The sequence below is a fragment of the Gopherus flavomarginatus genome, chromosome 1, assembly GCF_025201925.1.
Source record: "Gopherus flavomarginatus isolate rGopFla2 chromosome 1, rGopFla2.mat.asm, whole genome shotgun sequence".
Lineage (NCBI taxonomy): Eukaryota > Metazoa > Chordata > Testudines > Testudinidae > Gopherus > Gopherus flavomarginatus.
The window spans coordinates 326728594-326752494 of NC_066617.1; the positions used below are offsets into that span (position 1 = coordinate 326728594).

A 23901-nucleotide genomic window follows, 5' to 3' on the forward strand; every position below is an offset into this window, starting at 1 on the left:
GTGATCTCTTTATGCCCCTCACTGTCAGGCATTTTCTCCAGCCCCTAAATGATGTTTGGAGACCTTTTCTGCACTCTCTTCAATTTCTCAGTGTAATTTTAAAAATGTGGCCACTCAAACAGTGCACCGTCTCACTAATGCTGCATAGAGGTAAAATCACCTACCTACTCCCGCTCCCATTTATATTTTTAAGGACTGCATTATCTCTTTTTGCCACAGCACAGCACTGGAACACATGTTGAGTTGTTTGTCTGCTATGACCTTAAGATCCTTTTCTGAATCAGTTTTCCAGGATACAGTCCACCAATTCTGTAGGTCTGGCCTGCATTCCTAGTTCCTAGATGCAAAACTTTGCATTTGCTTGTATTAAAACACATTTTATTTGAATGGGCCTCTCTTACCAAGCAATCCAGGTCACTCTGGTGGACCTCCCGGCTACCAGCAGAGTGCTCCCCATGGCATGCCACCCTGCTTGGGGCGGCGAAATGTCTAGAGCTGCCCCTGATTGGCCTCCGGGCTCTATCCCACAGTGCACCATTGTGACCGCTCTGGACAGCAATCTGAACTTGGATGCACTGGCCAGGTAGACAGGAAAAGCCCTGCAAACTTTTGAATTTCATTTCCTGTTTGCCCAGCGTGGAGTGCTGATTAGCATGGACTGCACAGGAGATACTGGATCTGATCACTTTATGGGGAGACAAATCTGTTCTATCAGAGCTCCGTTCCAGAAGATGAAATGCCAAAGCATTTGAAAAAATCTCCAGGCTATGATAGACAGAGGCCACAGCAGGGACTCAACACAGTGCTGCGTGACAAGCATAACGGAAAGCCAAAGAATCAAGTGGACGGTCATGGAGGGAGGGAGGGAGGGGGGACTGAGGACTCCAGCTATCCCACAGTCCCCGCAGTCTCCGAAAAGCATTTGCATTCTTGGCTGAGCTCCCAATGCCTGAAGAGTCAAAAACATTGTCCCGGGTGGTTCAGGGTATATGTCGTCAATTTACCCTCCTCCCCGCCCCGTGAAAGAAAAGGGAAAAAAATCGTTTCTCGCCTGTTCAATGTCACCGTATATCTACTGCATGCTGCTGGTAGACCCGGTGCTGCAGCGCTGAACAGCAGCATCTCCTACCCTTCCTTTCCTGATGGCAGACAGTACAAAAGGATTGAAAACTGTCCTCATCATCCCATGAGTGCTCCTGGATGGCCTTGGTGAGGTCGGCCGGGGGCACCTGGGCAAAAATGGGAATGACTTCCGGTCATTCCCTTCTTTAAGCTTTGTCTCCTGGAGAGGCAGACAGTGCAATAGGCTTGGTAACCATCCTCATCATAGCAGCTGGAGGCTGAGCTCCTCTTCCCCCCGCCCTTTTATGTCTAATGAAGATTCTGTACTGCCTGGAATATCATAGCAGCTGGAAGCTGCCTTCCTGTCATTTTATCTCGCTAAAAAGTCAGTGTTTCTTATTCCTGCATTCTTTATTACTTCATCACACAAATGAGGGGACACTGCCATGGTAGCCCAGGAGGGTTGAGGGAGGAGGGAAGCAATGAGTGGGGTTGTTGCAGGGGCACCCCCTAGAATGGCATGCAGCTCATCATTTCTGCGGGATCTCTAGGGCTCTGACATGGAGCGGCTGTGCTCTCTGGTTCTCTAGTAGACTTGCCCCATATTCTAGGCAGGAATGACTCTATTTTTAGACAAAACATAAAGAAGGGAATGACCTGGGGAGTCATTCCCATTTTTGTCCATGCGCCCCCAGCCAACCTCAGCGAGGCCAGCCAGGAGCATCCATGACAGCAGCAGATGGTACAAAAGGACTGGTAACTGTCATCGTCAATTTCCAAAGCAGCAGATGGTGCAATAGGGCTGGTAACCATCTCTGCTACCTTGCAAAGGCAAATGAATGCTGCTGTGTAGCACTGCAGTACCACGTCTGTCAGCAGCATCCAGTACACATACGGTGCAGCAGCATCGAGTACACATATGGTGACAGTGACAAAAGGCTAAACGGACTCCATGGTTGCCATGCTATGGCGTCTGCCAGGGCAATCCAGGGAAAAAGGGTGCTAAATGATTGTCTGCCATTGCTTTCACGAAGGATTGAGTGACGACATTTACCCAGAATCACCCATAACACTGTTTTTGCCCCATCATGCATTGGGATCTCACCCCAGAATTACAATGGGCCGGGGAGACTGCGGGAACTATGGGATAGCTATGGGATAGCTACCCACAGTGCAACACTCTGGAAATCGACACTAGCCTCAGTACATGGACGCGCACCTCCGAATTAATGTGCTTAGTGTGGCCACGTGCACTCCATTTTATACAATCTGTTTTAAAAAACCAGTTTCTGTAAAATCAGAATAATCCCGTAGTGTAGACATACCCTTAGTAACAGAATGGATTGGCCAGAATGTATGTGCTAGAAGATCTAAGAATAGTCAGCTGGATAGTCCATGGCTTTAGGTATAGCACTTAGGATTCTTGTGAAACACTGATTTTCAGCTCCATAAAGCCAGACGAGGATTTGGGAGAAGATATCTGTAGCATACCCGTATCTGTCTGTCTATATGGCCTCAGCCCAGTAGTATCTGAGCACCTCACACTCATGGATGTTATCCTCAGCACTGCTGTGATGGAAGGCAGCGCTATCCCCATTTCACAAAGTGGGGACCTGAGGCACAAGGTGAATTCAATGATTTGCTGGAGATCACACAGGAAGTCTGTTTTTGAGCCAGGTGCTGATCCCAAGTCCCTTGATCCCAGTCTACAGACCATTCCTCCTACCCCTACATGACACCAGCTGACCCAGCACACTGTTAAATATAACACTGGGAGGAAGTTAGCAGTGACTAATTCTTTATGGATCTCACTGCAATTAAAAGGCCGCTTGGCAGGGAGGGGTAGAAAAGAGAACACAAATACATGGAAGTGTATCCAGGGATGACAATTATTTCATGTGTAAAACCTGGACAATCGGCAGGTAGTGGCACAGATCCCAAAATGAAACTGTCTTTATACACTGGCATTATTTTGTGTTCACAGAAGGAGCCACAGCAAGTGAATACAAAGCGCTGATGACTGAGCTGAAAATCCTGATACACATTGGGCATCATCTTAATATTGTAAACCTGCTAGGAGCTTGCACAAAAAATGGTGGTAAAAGAATTTGTACTGTGCTAAACATGGACTGAGATATTCTCAGGATAATAGTCTTTTGACTGTGTCGGTTTTGTAATGTTGTGCCAGGGGCCAGCTGTTGGCTTGTTCTGTCAGTTTCACATGAATGAGCTCTGTCCACCCTCAGCTAACACAAGAAGTAAGATTTACCCAAATAACTGCTGACCCCTTCCCCTTTTTTACACATTCCTTTTGGTCTTAGTATTTAAAGCCTTGAATATAGGAGCATCCTAAATAAGGGACCACTTGGTGCCCTAAGCCCAGCAATTGAGATCAGCAGGACTAGAAGTGCTGACTAGATTAAGCATCATCTAGGAAGGACAAGAGACAGGGGGGTTTCAGAAATGGCCACTGACTCTGAATTTTCATTCTTGAGATTTACTGATACAGAGGGTATGTCTACACTGCAATTAAAAACTTATGGCTGACCTGGGTTAAGGGGCTTTTTAATTGTGGTGTAGATGTTTGGGATGGGGCTGGAGCCCGGGTTCTAGGACCCTAAAAAGTAGGAGGATCCCAGAGCTCAGGCTGCAGCATGAAACATCTACATTGCAGCTAAACCCCTTAGCCCGAGCTTCACAAGCCCGAGTCAGCTGGCTTGGGCCAGCCACAAGTGTCTAATTGCAGTGTAGATGTAGTGTAAGTGGCCAGTAGGTGAGAAATCATTCCTTCTGGATACTTCATCCTATTTTGTTTTAGTAGAGATGTGCTGGGGCTGCAAAATTTTAATGAGAACCCAAACTTTTCCAGCATCCAGGGTTTTGTGTTGGCCCATCCCTGATTTTCAGCACCATTATTTTGTGAAGGTGTCCAGAGTCCTTAAGGCATGGATTCCTCTATGTTAAAATGTATTGCTAATTGTTATGCTGGGAACTAGGGATAATTGGGTGCAGGAGAGATTTCACTGTTCCTCAGAACTCATTTCTTATATCTTATTCCATGCCACTGAAAATGTTCTTGACTTCTGCTTAGGGCCTCTGATGGTGATTGTTGAATACTGCAAATACGGAAATTTATCAAACTACCTGAAAAGCAAGAGGAATTTTTTCTTCCCCAACAAGGTAAAGAAGCAGATGCTTTGTGTTTCAATGGGTGTCCTCCCTCTCTGCAAGCAAGATCATTCAGACTGGGCGATGGGTGGGTTTAGAGCTTTGGTTTATGGAACAGAAGCATGGGAAAAGCAGCGTGACCCCCTGATATCAGTGCTGTCAGGAACATGCAAGAGATGAGGCTAGGAAAGTTTTCAAAGGTTTAAACCTATTTTTTTTTAATCCATGAAGAATACGAACATCAAGAATAAAAGATTGTGGATCCCTTGTGCCTCCACATCACACTCCCTGCAGTGGAATCTGCTGGTTTCACTCAGTGTAGTGGGTTGTTTCTTTGTCACAACCATGGGGCGCAATAATGCTAACCTTATTTGTGTTGAGTGGGCACTTAGTTACATGAGTAGTCCAATACCAGCCATTCTTGAGACCCTGCTTGCATATGTGAGCATCACACCCACAGAGGGAAGAGGAAGATTTCAGTAACAGATCACAGATGAGACTATTTCATTGGCTGAACTGATTTCATTCATCCAGTTCCTGCAACTTTGACACAGTATCTTTTACTCCCTCTGTTTGTTTAAAGGATGCCTCGTTGCAAGTAGAACAGATGAAGGAGAAAAAAGATATTGAGCTGGTGGAAAGCAAAAAACAAAGGTTGGCTAGTGTCACCAGCAGCGAGAGCTTAGCAAGCTCCGGATTTCAGGAAGATAAAAGTCTGAGTGATGTGGAGGAGGAAGAGGAGGGTAGGTATTAATTCCTTCCTGTTCCTGCACAGTCTGTGATATTTTTACAATGTACTCTGCAGCTCTGAACATTTTTCCTCATTTATCACCCTAATAAACATCCGTGGGAGATGCTCACAGCGTCATGTCCAGAAGCTAGAAGTTTTAAAAAAAAAGATTATTTACTGGGTTACTAAATCTGACAGGAAAGCGTGTGACTGTTTCTTCTTAACTGTCTTTTTCCTTGGGAAAAATGATGGAGTAACAGAGTATAAAGCAAATACTATTTTTGTTGTTGGTGACAGTGGTTTGATGTCCAAGCACCACTCTACTAAAAGTGAACCTACTGGGTAACAGTGGCAGTTAGAAAAAATACCGTATTAACATAATATGTGTTAAATTGCTTCCAGATTCTGACGAATTTTACAAATGGCCCCTCACTATGGAAGATCTGATTTCTTACAGTTTTCAGGTGGCTAGAGGCATGGAGTTCTTGTCATCCAGAAAGGTCAGTGTTACCTTTTTGGATATTCCTCTCCAGCAGAATCAGCCTCAGGAGAGGTGAAATGATGTCTATATTTTACTGACACCTTTCCTTGGCAGAACTCCCAAAGGAAGGGTGGCTTCCCTCTTGATGTTCTAAATATAAGCATGTGTTTATTCAAGTTTCATACTATAAACACAAGATTAAGGTGAAAGACTGTGGTTGAAGCTGATTCATTCACAGAATTTTGTTTTCAAGATATATTAACCACGGAGCACACAACTGTTTAATGCCTACCTTGGTAATATGTAACAGATTAAAAGTTCATGACTTTTTGGTCTGCAAAATGTTTGTTTGTGAAGAACTGCCCATTGTTTATGGTAACTTCATATAAACTTTTGTCAACTTCCTTAAGAAAATATTAATATGATCTTTCGAATAATAATAATTTTTAAAAAAGGAAACGGAAAGATTCAGGAAGTTTGTGGGTAGGATTAAGGAAATGCAGTTTGATTGTTCAACTGTTTTATTATAGTGTATTCATCGTGATCTGGCAGCCAGAAATGTCCTTTTATCTGAGAACAATGTAGTGAAGATCTGTGATTTTGGCCTTGCAAGAGATATTTATAAGAATCCCGATTATGTGAGAAAAGGAGATGTAAGTCAACATTTGTTTTTTTTGTTCAGTTGTTCATAAGGTAGCATTTTAAACTGTTCATTAACATGGTGTGTAAATGTTTACATTTCCTGCACTTAAAAGGGTCTGAAAGCTATCGTAGATTTTCTGTGAAGATGAGCAATCCAGATGTGTTGTATATACAGTGACCGTTTGCTTCCTTAAAAACAATGCTCGGAAATGCTGACCATTTCATAGCTCTGGTCTTTTAATAGTTTATATGTTGGCATTTGTTTCTTGGCTAGCCTGGCCAAGTAAGCCAGTCAAAGTGAGCTGCTTTCTTGAAAGCAATCAGTTATGCCGAAAGGAGTCCGTGTCCCTCAGTATACATGCACAGGGCCAAATTCCGCTCTTAGTGACATTGGGGTAGATTTAGCATAACTGCACTGAAGTCGATGGAGTTGTGCCAGGAGTAAATTTGGCCTCCTACCTGTAAAATCAGGCCGAGTGTCTCCCTCTACTGGGGCTGGGAAGCTTGCTCCCAGCTGCAGTGTAGGCATACCCAATATGGCCCTGATCATACAGTGAAAACTGTGCAGGCAAACTGTGCCTGTGCATATTGAAGTGAATGGAGCTTGATGTGGGTTCTGGGATCCATCCATGTGGTTCTCTTGGCAGAATCAAGACTTATCTTCCAGGAGTTAATGTTTGTAAATTGCTTTAAAGACTTAGAGTACTAAATGGGCACCAAGAATTATTGTTTGAATAACTGAAAATGTCTCCCTATTAAAATGTAATAGGTTTCTCAGTTAAAAAAATTTTACACCACATAGAGTAGACGGAAAATTCATTGAATTTTAAATAGAAAAAAAATACCTGGCAAAATAGAGAATAAAATGTTGTGGGTGATTGAGTTCTCATTGTATTCTTGGTGTCTGTAAAACAATACAATAAAATCCTGTGCTGGTGTTAACTATTCACATGGTAACATATTTTTATATCATCTCTTGTTGAATTTTGTAGCCACTAAAAATAATTATCTGGCTTGTCCATTTTGTTGCAGGCACGACTTCCCCTCAAGTGGATGGCTCCAGAATCCATATTTGATAAGATCTACAATACGAAAAGTGATGTGTGGTCTTATGGGGTATTGCTGTGGGAAATATTTTCCTTGGGTAGGTTTAAATGTATATTATGGAAATTAGAGAATTAACAGTTAGGGTCTAATCCATAGCCCATTTAAATCAGTGAAAAAATGCCCACTGACTTCAACTGACCTTGGCTCAGTCCTTTGATCCTAGGTACACATGATTTATGTTGTGTGTGTAGCTGTATGTTCAATTTCATGGAGAACCACATGAGACCAATGAACAGTCACAGGCGGCCAATGTAGCTGCACAAGGAGCATTTTAGCTATCTGAAACCCAAAAGGGACACATACAGGAAATGGAAGTTGTGGCATGTCACTAAGGAAGTGAACATGGGAATAGCACGAGCATGTAGGAACAAAATCAGGAAAGCCCAGGCAAGGAATGAATTGCAGCTGGCAAGGAATGTTAGAGACAACATGAAGAGGCTTTACAAATGTCAGATCATAAGGAAAGATCAGGGATGGTGTGGGTCTACTGCTCAATAGAGAAGGTGAACTGGTAACAGAAGGTGATAAGAAGATGGAGCTGCTCAATGCCAACTTTGCTTCAGTCTTCGCACAAAAAATAACATGTGATTGGATGACTAGTGAAGTTATCATAGACAATGAAGGGGAAGGGATATAGATCAGGATAAGTAAAGAACATGTCACAGATCTTCTGACCAATTTGAGTGAATACAAGTCAGCAGGGCCTGATGCTATTCACCCCAGGGTGGTGAAGAAATTAACTGAAGAAATTTCAGAGCCGCTGGCAACAATATTTGCAAACTCATGGATGACTGGAGAAGGGCTAACATAGTGCCCATCTTTAAAAAGAGGGAAATGGAGGAGCTGGGAAATATAGATCAGTCAGCCTGACTTTGGTACCTGGGAAACTACCAGAGCAAGGTATAAAACATTCAATTTGCAAATACCTAGAGGATGAAGGAGTGATCACTAGCAGCCAGCATGGATTTACAAAGAACAAATCATGCCAAACCAGCTTGATTTCCGTCTTTGACAAGGTAACTAGTTTGGTGGATAGTGGGAATGCTGTGGACATGACATACCTAGACTTCAGCAAGGCTTTTGACATAGTCCCATATTACATTCTAATAAGCAGGTTGGAGTAGTGTGGGCTCAGTAGAACTACCATTAGGTGGATTCATAATTGATTAAACAACCGCAAACAAAATAACTATTAATGGACATGTCAGATTGGAAGGCGATCTCAAATTGGGTTCCACAGGGTTCTGTTCTGGGTCCAGTGTTATTTAACATCTGTATTAATGACCTGAATGTAGGAATAGACAGCATACAGTCAAATTTGAGGATGACAGAAAGCTAGGGGGGTTGCAAACACTTTGAGGTTACAGCTAAAATTCAGAGGGATTTTGATAAATTGGAGAACTGACCTATAGACAACAAAATGAAATTCAACAAAAACAAAGGTAAGGTGCTACTCTTAGGGGAAAAAAACCAAAAGCACAAATACAGAATGAGGGATAACTGGAGGGCAGCAGCACTGCTGAGTAGGATCAGGGAGTTGTGGTGGATCACAATCTCAACATGAGTCTCCAATACAATGCTGTTTCAAAAAAAGAAAATGAAATTTTGGGTAGCATTAACAGAGGTATAGCATGCAAGTCACAGGAGGTGATAGTACCACTCTGCTCAGTGCTGGTTAGACCTCGACTAGAGTACTGAGTCCAATTTTGGTCACCAATGTGTAGAAAGGATGTAGAGAAACTGGAAGGGATCCAGATGTGAGTGACAAAAATGATCAAAGGGATGGAATGCAAGCCATATGAGCAAAGGCTGAAGGAACTGGGTATGTTAATTTGGAAAAGAAGAGATTAAGGGGGGAACATTATAGCGGTCTTCAAATACTTAAAAGACTGCCATAAAAAAAGATGGAGAAAAAATATTTTCTCTTGCCACAGAGAGCAGGACAAGAGGCAATGGATTCAAGATACAGCTCAGCAAATTTAGATTAAATCTCAGGAAAAACTTCCTAACTGTAAGAACAGTAGGACAATGGAACAGACTGCCTAGGGAGGTTGTGGAAGCTCCTTCACTGGAGGTTTCCAAAAGGAGGCTGGCTAGCCATCTGTCCTGGATAGTTTAGATACAACAGATCCAGTATCTTAGCAGGGGGTTAGACTAGATGACCCTTGTGGTCCCTTCTAACACTATGGTTCTATGTTTCTAACTGAAATGTGAAGATACATACTTTGTAAGACCTCCAATAGATAATTGAATCTTGGTGCCAGGTTACAAATTACAACTAGATAACCAAAGTATTTGAACAGTTTCTCCTATATTTACCCTCCAAGACCACGGCTCAGAATTCCCCTATAGGTACATCTATGGAATGAATGATAGTCCATCTTAGAACCTGGATCTACAGCCTTGGGCTCACGGGACTGCACTAAAAATAGCTGTGTAGATGTTGTGGCTTGGTCTCCCGAGGCTTCAGATTCTGAGTTCCAGACCAACCCACAATGTCTCCCTAGCTATTTGTAGTGCAGTAACCCAAGCCCTGCAAGGTCAAGTCTGGTGAGCTGGGCTCCGAGACTCACTGGCGCTCGCTATGAAGACATGCCCTATAAGATGACAGTTGATCCACTGAGGTGAATGCAGCCTGACTAGTTTCAGGTGCTTTGTTTGAAAGGGAAACACAGAATCCTAGACTGCGGACTTGACAGGAAAGTAAAGTCAATGTTTGAACATTTCATTTTAATATGTAATTACCCCTGGGTCTGTGCATATAAGGCAAGCAGGATTTGACCCTTAGTGTAACTCTTAGGGCCTAGTCTTGTAGCCCTTTCTCCAAGAGAATGGAGACTGAAGTCTGAGACTCTGCAGCGCTGATCCTTTGCTATGCACATAATATTCCTGTAGGACATAACCCTGATCCTGCTGAAGTCATTAGGAGTGTGTAATTGACTTCACTGAGTGTAGGATTTAGCTCTATATGATTTAGAATCCCCTAACTGGTTTTGACTTTTCCTTTGAGAGCAAATAAAAACCTAGTCAAAACCAAAAATGCCCCAATAAACAGAACCTCTTTAATTTCACTGTGTTGAGATGTGCTTAAAATGACACCTTCTATTTCCACTCTGAAAAATCTACCAGCCCCAATTACCCTTCAGCAACACAATGCCAGCACTTCACCATTCACAGCTGCTTCCTACTTACACTGGCAGGTGCAGACGAATGAACATTGAAACAGATGCCGTGGAACGAACTAGAGTGCAGAATCTGAAATAAAAACCCTGTGTGAGGCAATGTTTTTTAACTGAAAACTGTAGGCTACAGAATCAATACTGAAAAGGAAACAATGGCATTCAGAAGAGAAGAATCTTAACTGGATCCAACACAGAGACTGACACAACAGTAGAGGAAACAGTCCCAGGCAGTCCCTCATCCAATCATTGACTAGTTTGAATACACGTTGTTGGCAGTGCTGCCAACTCTGGTGGTTTTATGGCAATGTTTGGTGTTTCTCTCAAAGCCCCAGCTCCTGGACTCAAGTAATTATTTGAGAACCTCAGCTTTCTATTTTTTTTAAAGTAAGTTTCAAAGTCTTCTTGGTTGTGGAGAAAAGCTTGAATGACCCAAGTGCACCCTAAATGCTCTCAGAAACCAAAAGGCAAAGAACCCAAATGTTGCTGTATTTTTTTTTAAATCACAATCCGTAAATCAATGTCATGATTTTTTAGGCTGACTCATGCTGTGTGAACATTTGGAGTTGGTGAGACTGTGTCTATTAGAATTTAGGGCAGTATTTGTATTGAGGAATCTAACAGTTCTTAGGTATGAAGAGAAGATACATTGCATTTCCTTTTATTGAGTATCTATTTTAAAACTGAATTGCTCGTTTCCTTTAAATCCAGCCAAGTGCTGCTAATACTCATGGACCTGATCCTGCAAGAGCCTCAAAGACCCAGACCCTCAAAGATATTTAACCTCTTCACTTCTATTAGTGTCAACATCTTGGGACATTGATTTCAATGGAAGCGAAGATTCTAAAATACCTATGAGGATCTGGGCCTAAATGCCTGTAACTTGGGTTGGCATCCATGGGAGCTGAAGGCACTTGGTGACTTACAAGATCAGGCCCTTTGACTATGCGTTCAGTGGTATAACACTAGAACTGTACATGTATAGACAATTACTCTACCTACCTCGGTCCAAGTACTGATTCATACACTGTTACCTTTAGGTGCTTCTCCTTACCCAGGGGTGCAAATAGATGAGGACTTCTGCAGCAGATTAAAAGAAGGCACCAGGATGCGGGCCCCAGAATATGCAACATCAGAAATGTGAGTTTACTTTTCCTATATGCAGAGCCATGCAAATCTGTGGATATCCACTTTATATCTATCCAAGTTTGATAATTATTAACATATCTGCTTGAGAAGCACGATACAAGTGCCAAGTATTATCGTTTTATTAACTTGGGCAGTAGCAGTTCAAGCATCCCCCCAGCTTTTCTGGAGACCACCTCTAACAGTAAGGGAAGGTGAAAGGGTCTCCAGGCTTTTTTAGTCCTTGGCCTCTCTGCGATTTTCAACAGTTTTGCCAACTGTGCAGACAACAATCCATTAGGAATTGGACTAAAAGTGATGACTCATTTTACATAGGCCACCAAATTGGTCATCAAATGACAGCAACTTTAAGTCTCTGCCTTGCTGGGTAGATGACCTAGAGATGAAAGGCTCCATACACTGTTACTAATCACTTGTGCCTTTCAGAGCCCTGATTTCATCTCAGATAAAGATGAGAAATGTTTTCAATAGATACTACAATTGACATTTAGACAATAGAGTCCTATCAGAGCACTTGGCCTATGTAATCTTTAAACAAATACTCTGCACTTGTATCTGATGAATGAGTAATACGAGAAGTCACAACATACTAGGCCTTTAAAAAAAAACTTTGATCATGTCAGTTCTGGATGAATCACAGAAATTAGGATGCATTTTCATTCTGCATGTCTGTCGTTTGGGCAGGACCGGTGCTAGGGGTTTTAGTGCCCTAGGCGCACGGCAATTTCGCCGCCCCACGCCCTGGTCCCGCAGCTCCGGTGGAGCTGCTGCAGTCGTGCCTGCGGACGGTCAGCTGGTCTGCGTCTCCCGCAGTGGTGCCTGCGGCAGCTCCACCGGAGCCGCGGACCAGCGGACTCTCCGCAGGCACGACTGCAGCAGCTCCACCGGAGCCGCCTGCCGCCCCCTCCGGCAAAATGCTGCCCACCAATTATTCTGGCACCCTAGGCGATTGCCTAGGCTGCCTAAATGGAAGCGCCGGCCCTGCGTTTGGGGAAAGCACAGACATCAGAAGTATTGTGTCATCCCTCTGCAAAAGGAAATAGAATGAAGGTTTTTATGGTGCCTTGTCCACATCCCACATACTGAGATCATCAACAGGATTCTAAATAGCAACAGTTACAAAAAATGGCAGAAGGCGGAGTAAAAGGATACACACCAGACTTAATCCTCTCTGGAAGTGTAACCTACTGGCTAATTTTATTATCCTACTGACACTTAAGAACTTTTTTGTTGTTTCAAATATTTTATTGCAGGAAGGAAAACTAGACTTGACCAATACAAGGAAGTGAGATATTCATATGAGTCATCTTATGGTGTCTTCCATTACCAGATAATAAATGCTCCATACCATGGTTTAAAGCTGTGCTAGGAATAAAAAAATATCTTTTAGGAGCTGTTGGTTAAATTATCCTCTGATTGCCCCCAGGGAGGAGTCTTTTTCTGAAGATTGGCTCTTTTCTTTTCAATAATCATCCCTGGTCATGCCGGACATCTTCCTTCTTAAAATGCAGAAATCCTTCTGGCTTTTCCAGATTAATGCATTATGAGGAACAATAATTAAATCCAGTGACATGACACTACCATAAAAAACCTAGAGCTGTTTGAGATGCCCTGATGAGGAACATATTGTGCGTTACCACAAAATGTACTCATTTTGTTTTTATTTTCTCAGGTATCAAATCATGTTAGACTGTTGGCTTGGGAACCCCAATGAACGACCAAGATTTTCTGAACTGGTGGAAAGGTTAGGGGATCTGCTTCAAGCAAATGTGCAACAGGTACAGAACTAAATGGCATCAATATGTTACTGTACATACACTAGCTATATCCTGGACTGTCTTTATTGTAATTAAATATATTTTTGTGGTTTTAGGATGGCAAAGACTATATCCCTTTGAATACTATATTTACAGCAGATAGCAGATTTGCATACTCAAGTCTCACCTCAATCAACTCTAATTTGAGTGAAGATATTTCAGTTCCAAAATCAAACTGTGAAAACACTGAAAATGTTGGGTAAGAAAAAAAATACAAAGATGTTTTTCTTTATATTAACTATGTAGAGGAAACATCTTCTCAGGCATGGTTTGGATTATGATGAGAAAACAATTAAAAATCATCCTGAACTTTCTGCCATCTCCATGACCTGACTCAAAACTTTACTTTTTTTTAAATAAGATCACTCTTAATTGCTCTCTTCCTCTATGCATTCTGAAATGGCATCTGGTCCTTCCCTGCCTCTCCGTGAATCTTGCACTACCTCTGTATAACCCTCCAATAGGTGCTCCCACTACATTCCCTCTCATCACCATCTGCCACTGATTTGAAATTCTACATGCTCTGGAGTATGCAGTGCATTCTGGGGTAGATAACTCCCACATTATCAGTTGTGGATGAGGGCCAGCAGAGGCTGCTAGAGCTTCTGAGCTCAGTAATGAAATCTTCAAAGCTAAGGGAGTGATATATGGATACAGTCAGAGAGGTATCTATTGGTAGATTGTGGGGAGGGGAGAGATGATAAAAGACCTAGTGAAGAGGGAAAGGGGGAAGCCACTGAATCACAAGTTACTGAGTGTTTACATACAATGGGTTTCGTGTGTAAACCATTTAGCTGTCAAACAAGTTAATACATTTAAAAATATTAAAATGAAAGAACAGTCCCTATTTATGCACAACTCATTTTATTGCATAGCTGCTGAGGTTTCCTAAAAAATCCCCTCTTGATGATATCTGTCTTCTGCTTGTTTGTTGAATAGATACATAAACACCTTCAAAATGAAGCTACCCAAGAGGGTAAATACCTTTGAAGAACTTTCGCCCAAGGATACCTTTGTATTTGATGTAAGTGATACTCAGCCCAAGTACAATGAACGGTTTTTCTTTATTCATATATTTACATTTAATTTTTTGTAAAAGGGGCATTTAGTTTGTCCATGTGTCTGGGCAGTGAAGCATTATCTGCTCTTAGAAGTTAGGTTGTTTATAAACAATATTGTAATAGGCGAAGATCTGAAGAAAGCAAAATGAAAAGCAGAATGGACCACGGAGTTCCATAACAAGGACTGCAATCACCTTCTCCTTTGATATGAAGGCGTAGTCAACAGAGACTAGAGAATCTGGCGTCCTGTGTTCCATCTTCATCTGAGCAGCCTGACCACACAGAGTGGGATTTCTAGTTTTGTGGTTGCACTTCTGTATCAGTAAAGAAAAGAGCAACTGAATTCTACTCCATTTTAGGCAAGCTTGCTAGGAGCCTGGTAAGCTGGCAATGTCTCTCTCTATGAGGCAATGTTTACCTACCCTCCTCCCTAAATTATTGGGCCTTATGGAGTTGTAGAGAGGGAGATGAGAGACGAGAGCAGGGTGAATGAAGAGTATGTATATGATTAAACCAAACCTTTGAAATGTTTAGGGGATGGACTGAGGTTCAGCTCCTCGCTCAGGTTTGCCATATCAATTCCGCCATTCCTGCTGCTGCTGTCCCTTGGACTGGCCGCATGGGTGGCTTACCAATGTGTTGGATTGCTGGAAACAGAGCTGGACGCTTCTGTAATGATGCTGGTTCTGGCGGGACCCAACTGAGAGTGCCAATTCAGAACAAAATGCTTAAACAAGGCAGTAACAGCCCAAAGCTGGGATTTTTCCACCTCTAAGGCAAACCAAACCAGCCAGACAAAGAGGACTTTGGTCTCAGCCCACTGGCTAACCACAAGTCACACAAGCAATTACTTTAGACACTCCAGTTTCCCAGTATCACCACCAGTGCCACTCATTATGGGGACGAATGGTTATGAAAACCAATGCCCCTGTAAAAGAAAAAGGTTCTCCCGATCCCAAAGGACCAAGCCCCAGACCAAGGTCAATATACAAATCAGATCTTACCCACAAATCACGCTGTTGCCAATCCTTTAGAATCTAAAATCTAAAGGTTTATTCATAAAAGGAAAAGGATATAGATGAGAGCAAGGATTGGTTAAATGGAATCAATTACATACAGTAATGGCAAAGTTATTGGTTCAGGCTTGTAGCAATGATAGAATAAACTGCAGGTTCAAATCAAGTCTCTGGAGTACATCCACAGCTGGAATGAGTCTTTAATCCTTTGTATAAAGCTTCTGTTTGTAGCAAAGTACCTCCAGAGGTAAGAAGCAGGATTAAAAAAAAGATGGAGATGAGGCATCAGCCTTTTATAGTCTTTTCCAGGTATAAGAACACTTCTTTGTTCTTACTGTGGAAAATTACAGCAAAATGGAGTCTGGAGTCACATGGGCAAGTTCCTGCATACTTTGCAGAGTTACAAGGTGTATCTGCCTTCTCTCAGTGGGTCAATTGTATAGCTGATGGCTCTCTATGGGCCATCAAGCAGGCTAGGCAGAGCTGACACCAACTTGTCTGGGGTGTCACCCAGAAGCACAGCATAATTTTGAAATACAGACAATATAGAGCCAATACTTATAACTTTAAATACAAAAATAGCAGATGCATACAGACAGCATAATCATAACCAGAAAACCATAACCTTGTCTTAGAGACCCTATTTGACCCCCTTTATACAAGATATGGTGCCACTATAGAACTTTGGTTGCAACCATGTTCTATACGGTCCCAGCTCAAATCAATAATGTGACAGCTTCATAGGTGTTTTTGTTTAAAACGTTGCAGCCATGTTGGTTTCATGTGTTCATTATAGCCACACAATGGGTACCCATTTTCAAAAGTAACATAGGCACTCAGAAGCAAGCCCAGGTCTCATGGAAAATCAACTCCTAAGTTGCTTTTGAAAATTTGACCCAAGAAGAATGTGATTCTTTTAAAAATTAACTTTTTTTCATTAAACGCCTAATAGACTTTTAATCTTTTCCAGGATTATCAGGCAGACAGTGGGATGGTGCTGGCTTCAGAAGAACTGAAACACTTTACTTGGACAGAGAGCAAACAAAAGCAAACGCTTTTTGGGTCTGTGTTTCATGCCTCTTTCTTGTCCTTTACACAAGCACTCACAAAAAAAAATATCAAAGAGGGTCTTGCATGTTTTTGTGCTGAATCACACTTGACAGAACAGTCTGACACTCTGTAAATCATTTTGTTGGTGATCATGCTGTGTGACTGGTTTATTTATTTGGTACCCGGGACCAGATCATCCAGTAACCTGACAGTAAATTACAAAAGTCACCTAGATGCATTTGCACTGTCCTCATGTACTAGTTCTATATCTGATGGACCAGGTGACCCAGGTCACTAATCCCAGACTGTGGTACATGGCTGCAGGAAACAAATTCCAAAGATCAGGGCCTTTTGCTGAGAATGACTTGCTGTTGGTTCTGGAAGTTCTCAGGAGACACCAAATGCACCCAGCAGATATTCATCTAACAATGCTTGTTTTTGCCCTTCTCTTACATGAATCAGCTAAGCATAACCCATTTAAGAGCCACACGCTCAGGATGCTCAAGTGGCAACTTTACAATAGATGGATGTGGGGGCCTCATTTCTCTTCCTGCTTTTAAGCACTTTAATATATTGGTCACCTTCCTCTGCCTAATTCCTGACAGCTGCCTGAGAGGGCAACAAGGGCTGTCTATTAAATGTACTGTACTAACATGACCTAGCTCTAGACGAGGAATGTTTATTTTCTCAGTTATAGTCGGTGGTTCCTTAGTTCCAGGGCTGTTATGAGACTGAAAGTCTCAGACCGGTTTCAATTCCCAGGTTAAGGCCAACTCACAGTATGGAGGCTGCCCTGACCCGAGTGATCATTCATCTTGTGCTGGCAGTAAGTTACAGCCATCATGCCATCTTAATTGTGCTCGACTGGTCACACTGAAGACTGTGGTATATTGTATGGGGGATCTGAGCAACTGCAGATGATAAAGTTCTTGGTCAAAATCTAAAATGATTTACTTATAGGAAAATTTCATTGATTAGCTATATTACTTTAGCTGAATGTGTGCGTGCATGTGTACATACACACAGACAACACTGAGTGGAAAGGTTCTATTGGCAAGAATTAGAATCATTTATGAATGCTAAAGCCAAGGGCTGTGCAGGTCATCCTAATAAAGTGGCCATAAAATCTTGATAACTGAACCAATCCCTCATATGTTCTTCCCATGGATGTGTGTTACAGATTTAAAAAAAAAAACATAAAGCACTCATTTTGAGATGATTTCTTGTACCCTTGCAATTGAAAAGCCATGTATAACAATACATATGGACTGTGCAGGGCTCATAGAACAAAATGACTAAAAATGACCTAAAATAGTTTTTCTTTAAACAGACATGCCATTTGTAAAGTCTGATATCTTGTGGCATTCCAGGGCAGCAGCAAGTGTTACTTGTCTCTGTGAAGCCTAGAAATCTCCCTTCTTTAATGGCATAAAGCTCTTGTTTCTAAGCCCTCGTCCAGACTAACCCGCGGCATCGGCGGGTTAAAATCGATTGCTCGGGGATCGATATATCGCGTCTAGTCTGGACGCGGTGTATCGATCCCCGAGCGCGCTTACATCGATTCCGGAACTCCATCAATCCGAACGGAGTTCCGGAATCGACACGGAGAGCCGCGGACATCGATGCAGCGCCGTCCAGACTGGTGAGTACCTCGATTTTAGAAATTCGACTTCAGCTACGTTATTCACGTAGCTGAAGTTGCGTATCTAAAATCGATTTTAATTTCTAGTCTGGACGTGGCCTAAGACTACGATTGGTGCAAGGCTGTGTATTGTTCTTCAGGACAGTGTCACTCTGCAAAGAAGTTACAGTTGCAGAAGAGAAGGGAATGTCTTGGTGGCAAATTGACTTTTTAGAAATGGTGGCTGTTAGGAGAATGTGAGAATAAGTCCTAAAGGGAGCTAGATTAGTTAGCAGAGAACAGGTGAGGGTGGTCAAAAGCAATTTGATGACAATTGTAACAGTGTTATGCTGGAAGATGTTACTAGCTGCCATCAAGGGGGTCTTCAATATATAAACAATCACAGATCTGATTAAAGCTGCTGGATGTTCTAAAATACCCCTTTCCTTCAGGCTAAATGGAAGGAACAATTAAATACCACTTTTTGTAGTGATAGCTGGAAACAATAGGAAGTTACTGCCCAAGGCACTGGGCCACATGGTGAAGCCTGAGCAGGGCAAGCCATGTAATCTGAGGAGTTTCCCTAGGACTGGTGGTAAACACAGGAGCTAGGGGATTGGTTGCAGGGTGTGCTTGAGAGGCAAAAAATGGGGGATAAGCCAGCAGACAGCAAGAGAAATGGTCAAAAGCATGGCCCTGAGAAGGCAGAGAGAGACAGAGCTCCATGGAGATGGAACTGATCAGAGGGGGCAGACGTGGAGATAAACAGCAGGTACTTTCCTTGCTTTCTGTTTCCTACTGTGTTCAGAAAATAGAACTTTGTGTATAGTCTTTGTAAATAAATAGGATTGCATTAAAGGAATATTTGATTCCATCATCAATTTCTCCTCCTAATAGCTACAACTCTGCAAGGCCTCAAATATTGGCTAACAACTCAGGTCAAAAGGGAAAACTGTAGTGTCACACTATACTGGTCACATGTGTGCTGAAGGTCTTGGACTCATAAGTGCAGTAACAGAAAGAAAAAATGAAGTCCATTAGAGATATAGAAAAATAAATTCTTTTGATTTAAGACTTCCAAGGATACATGGGCATTTAGATCACAAGACTCCACTACCAGTTTCAGAAGAAATAAGTGTGCCTTTATAAAGGCCTCCCTAAGAGGTTGGAAACCTTCTAACTACAACCTTTTAACTGGAATTCTCTAGCTCTCAAGATTCGAGCAAGCTAAAATTCCAAGCTAGAGAAAGCAGCTCACCTAAAGTAAGTTTCTGAGCTAAAATCAACTTTGAGCCATATTAAACTCTCAAATTGGAATAAACTCCTCAGAGCTAAAACAGAGACCTTTATTGGATTAAACCTCCCAAACTAGCATGTCCCTCAGAACCAAAACAACCCTTCCCTAGGCAAAAACCCAGCATAGCCCCAACCTCTCAGGATAGGAATACACTCCCTCTCTAGACTAATCTTCCAGAATGGAGTGAATGCCTTATCTCTGAAGGAAGATTTATAGTTCCTTAGCTCCACCCCCTAACAGGTTCTGACCAATTAGCCCTCTTCACCTGACTCAAAATGGTGTCTGAGCACCAACAGAGAGAATTTTGTGACTATCTTTTCCCCAGGTAAAAATACCTAGGGCTTTATTGTTTATAGTAAAGGTAATTAGTTGGAGGAGCTTAGTCTTGGCAGGAGTTTGTTCCAGCCCTCATGGGCTATTTCAGCTGAGGAGTTTAATGTAACCCAGAAATGTCTGATAGCTTAGAAGTTACCAATGCTTATGATTTAGTGTAAGTCTTGTAATATTTGATGCTTTTCCTAATGTCCTAGACCCTGGGTCATACAGATATGCTGGAATATTTGCTTTCATTTTTTTTTTTTTGAAAAGGTAAAGAATCCTTACAGTTGTAGGGAGAAGATAGTTGAAAATTTAACCCTTAAAGGTGTAAAAGCCAGAAAAAGAACTTCCTTTAGAAGTTTAGGGGCATCAGGCAGTAGGGGTTCCATAGCAGCTTGGGAACACGGCCCTTGGAAAGCATATGTGCTATGGCTCAAAATGTAAGAATTTGTAGAATCTAACAGGAGCTGTTGCCCCTCAGCTCCCCAAATAAGAAATGCCTTGTGCTACATACAGAGGTTTTGATGCTTCATTTTTCTTTCAAAGATCTTATTGCCTAAATACAAATTTAAAAGCTTCCTAAAAGCTCTAACCAATGCCTGGCAGGTTTCTTCCGTGGGAATCTAGTGTGGTAGCTGGGAGGGGGGAGTGCACAAATACTTAGAAACTTACCCTTTTAATTCTTGAAATAACCCTGCTGAGCCCTGCCCGTTTAAAATAAGGTTACTGGAGGGTACGGACACAACGTAAGAAAACCACCTTCCTGGGGACTGGAGCACTCAGGTGATAGGCTCAGTGTTTTATCACTCTCGTGAATGGTATCACATCAAATGCAGCCCAAGTTAAGAGTGATCAAATGTTATTCCATGATTACATGGTGGCCTAAATGCAGAGCTGGTCCCATGTATTTTGATGATGTGCTTGGGAGGCACAAGTTCCCTTGTGTACACAATCCCAGTCAGTCCCTACAACACCGTGCTTGCCACAGCCAATGAATGGGGCTGTTTCCTTGCACGCTGTCTCATTCAATTCACTAAAAATAATCTTAGATACCTTTTCCCCCATGCACTGAAAGTGACACTGCTCTGTTTTACAGTCTGAAAGCTGCCAGCAGGAGCAAGGAGTCCGTTCTTTCTGGAATGACCAGGCTGAGTTTCTGCAGTTCCAGCTGTGGCCATCTCAGTGAAGCTAGTTGGAGATTTCCTTATGGTAACATAGTGCTGGAAAAAATGAAAGTGTGCTGTTCTCCTCCTCCTGATTACAATTCACTGGGGTTTTATTCCCCCCCACCTGTTTAAGAAGTTCTGTGCAAAGATATAGATGTGTATTTTTACCTGAACCAGCTTTTTCTAAACACTATCAGTTCAAAAGCTTCTACCTGAAACAGCTGCAGTTTGTGTGATCTTAAAAGCTTTCTCTCCGCCAGCCCGACCCCAAACGAGGCATTGACAAACTCAGATGACCTGCTTTTCTACAGAGGGCACAAAGTGTGATGTGTACATTTAAAATTAAGTAGGGCACCAGTGCTAAGGGCCTAGCTTTCTCAAGTACTGAATCTCTGTAGCTCTCCTAACAGTTAATGGGAGTGACAGGAGCTCTGTACCTTAGATGACTGGTTCCCTAATGTTCATGTAGAAGACCCCACTTCAGCTTCTAGTCCCTTTCAAAGGATGGGAGTCCCATGGAAGCAGCATGCCCTGCCCCACAGCAAGGGTGGTCTCCTGTCACTTAACATAATCCATTCTCAATTCAGATTCAGGAACAGCTTTGAGATCTGACAACAAGAATACAATGCCACTCTCCTCAGGCAAAAAAAATCAGGGCAGTACAGTACCTTTAATGCTGAGGGAGTCAACAGTGGGCAAGAAACTGTGCGCGATCGTCAAGGTTACACTGCAAAACCCATTGGAATCTGGGCCTAGTGGACTGAGCAGTAGTGAGGGGAAAGCAAGTGGGAGAAAACAAGTCTACCTGTGTGGGAGTGGGAGAAAGGGTGGAGGTGGGGAGAAAGGGCCCACTTCCTGGAGCTCAGGATGTACAGCCTCTGCTTATAGAAGTTTGAGGGAGGATTAATGCCTTGATGAGCATGGCATTCTGGTAGATCAGGGTTTAGATTTAATCCAGTCTTAGACCATAAGAGATCTGAAGGCCTCCCTGGACCCAGGAATTTTTACACACACCACAAAATGCAGTTGTCAAGAATACACAGAAATGAAAAATCTGGGACTGAAATAATGAAAATTACAGATTAAATAGAAGCTTTATCAAGCTTGATGGGGCACTAGTTCAAGCAAATCTTCTTGAAGGTTGCACTTTGTCTCCCCAAGAATGTGCACTGGAAATTATTTTAACTAGAGATAATTTACGCCAAGTTTTGTCTACACTACCTACTGGACCGTCTGACATATTGTACTGATTGCTGACTGATTCCCTTAACTAACAATATGCCAGGATGGCCAACAAGCTCTGCATGTTGCTAAATTGAACAAATGTTTATTAGATGCCTTGCAAGGGTTCCTAACCCGTAACTCACCATATAATCCTTTGGGAAGCTATGGTGACTCTTCTATACATGCACAGTTGACTTTCAAATTTACTTAACAGTGCTAGTGTACAGCAGCAAAAGTATTTGTTAGTAATTTGCACCGGACATTATGTATATTGACTATGAAGAGAAACAGATGGTCTTAGTTTTAAAAGCTGTAAAGATGCTCTATCCCCCTTCATCTTTGTATGCAATATTAATTAAAAAGGACCTTCGATAAAGCTTACCCTATTAAAGGTTGGGAGGAGAAAATCCCCTTCCCTCAATTTGAGGAAAAGCAGCCATGTACAGAGCCCTAGAGTGAGCTGTGTGCAGTAGGCTATTGAAGAATGCTCTGGATACACTTCAGTTGGCATCCATCCTAACTCAGGGGACCATTAATTCTAACTATGACCCATTTACTTGGTTTCTTACTGGTGGAGCAGAATTTATCTTGATCCATACCTACGGGTGATCCACAAGATGTTTCCCCCTTTCAATCCACCCAAAATAATTATTCAGGGATAGTGCATCTTTAGAGGAGTGTGTTGCACACTGTACATTTATAAATATGCTTTTTGTGCATAAATATTTAAGAAAACTGGAATATTAAGATTACTTTTATATGAACTTTACTAAAAATGTCTTTTGATGTGAATAACTCACACTTACGTCTTACATTTATCTTTTTATATCAAATGTATTTTAATTGCTAAATTCACATAATAAACAAGTTCTGAATTTTGCTTGGTTAGTTAACTGAATACATGGGTCAAAGCTTCCTGGAAAAGACATCTTTTACCATTAGGCACAACAATTTAGACATCTCTGTGGATATAGTGCCTCAGATTTGCTCACAGCTGAGTGGTCACATGGGAAGACACAGTCACTGCCTGTAGGAGTTCACAGGTTTGCAAGGCAAAAAGCAGATTTAGGGGGAGGGTGATGGACACATGCAGTGTTCCTAATGTTTTGTGTGAATAAAGTGAAATGCATTGAATACATTGACTCTGACTGATTACCTATACCTAGTTAGAGGCCCAGTGAAGCTCTCTGCTCATACAAGAATGGCAAGCTCTCTCCTTTTTCCTCCTCTCCCACAAAGCAGTGGAATCCCCTTGCATCTGGGGGAAGGGAAGGGACAATGATGGCTGCTCTTCATAGCATCATCCCTCTCTGCATGCAAGGATTCCAAGTCTCAGGTTAGTGCTGATCTAACATCACCAGTAGCGTGGTGTCCATGCATTGCTTGCCTCAGAATTCCTTTCCACAAGAACATGAAAGACCTGAATATGACTTCCTGACTACATGGCATCCTCCACATGGCATGACCTCGCATTCACTGTACATGTGAGGCCACACCCTGCATGCAAGTGTAGAATTGCATGCCTTACTAAAAATGTCATGACATGCTTCTGCTTCTTCGCCCATAACTTAGTGAACCCATGTGCGGAGTGGTGGATTGGCAGCAGCCAGTGGGAGGCTATAGCAGCACAGCATAAACGGCATCCTGTGACATGGTCTGAGAAGTAGTGCTAAGGCAAATGGCGGGTCTCAAGAGAGCTATAGTTCTAAGGGTCTGATGCCTCTCCTTCTTGTTATTGGCTTCAAGTAGAACTTCACCTCACTGCATCTGATTCAGTTTCTGCTAAGGCTTCTCCAATTTATAGCCATATTATAGA

The 23901-nt window shown here is 42.3% G+C and overlaps 1 protein-coding gene across 1 annotated transcript in view; it reads left to right on the plus strand.

The window, feature by feature from the left end:
* FLT1 (fms related receptor tyrosine kinase 1) overlaps window positions 1-23358 on the plus strand; it is a 156212-nt gene extending 132854 nt beyond the window's left edge. Inside the window, exons 19-30 of the mRNA XM_050937138.1 lie at window positions 3047-3160; window positions 4154-4242; window positions 4814-4973; window positions 5363-5460; window positions 5972-6094; window positions 7116-7227; window positions 11410-11509; window positions 13188-13293; window positions 13389-13531; window positions 14272-14356; window positions 16380-16471; window positions 20792-23358. Coding sequence (XP_050793095.1) covers window positions 3047-3160; window positions 4154-4242; window positions 4814-4973; window positions 5363-5460; window positions 5972-6094; window positions 7116-7227; window positions 11410-11509; window positions 13188-13293; window positions 13389-13531; window positions 14272-14356; window positions 16380-16471; window positions 20792-20993 — 1424 coding nt within the window. The 3' untranslated portion in view covers window positions 20994-23358. The remainder of the gene's footprint in view (window positions 1-3046; window positions 3161-4153; window positions 4243-4813; window positions 4974-5362; window positions 5461-5971; window positions 6095-7115; window positions 7228-11409; window positions 11510-13187; window positions 13294-13388; window positions 13532-14271; window positions 14357-16379; window positions 16472-20791) is intronic.
* The last annotated feature ends 543 nt before the right edge of the window (window positions 23359-23901 follow it).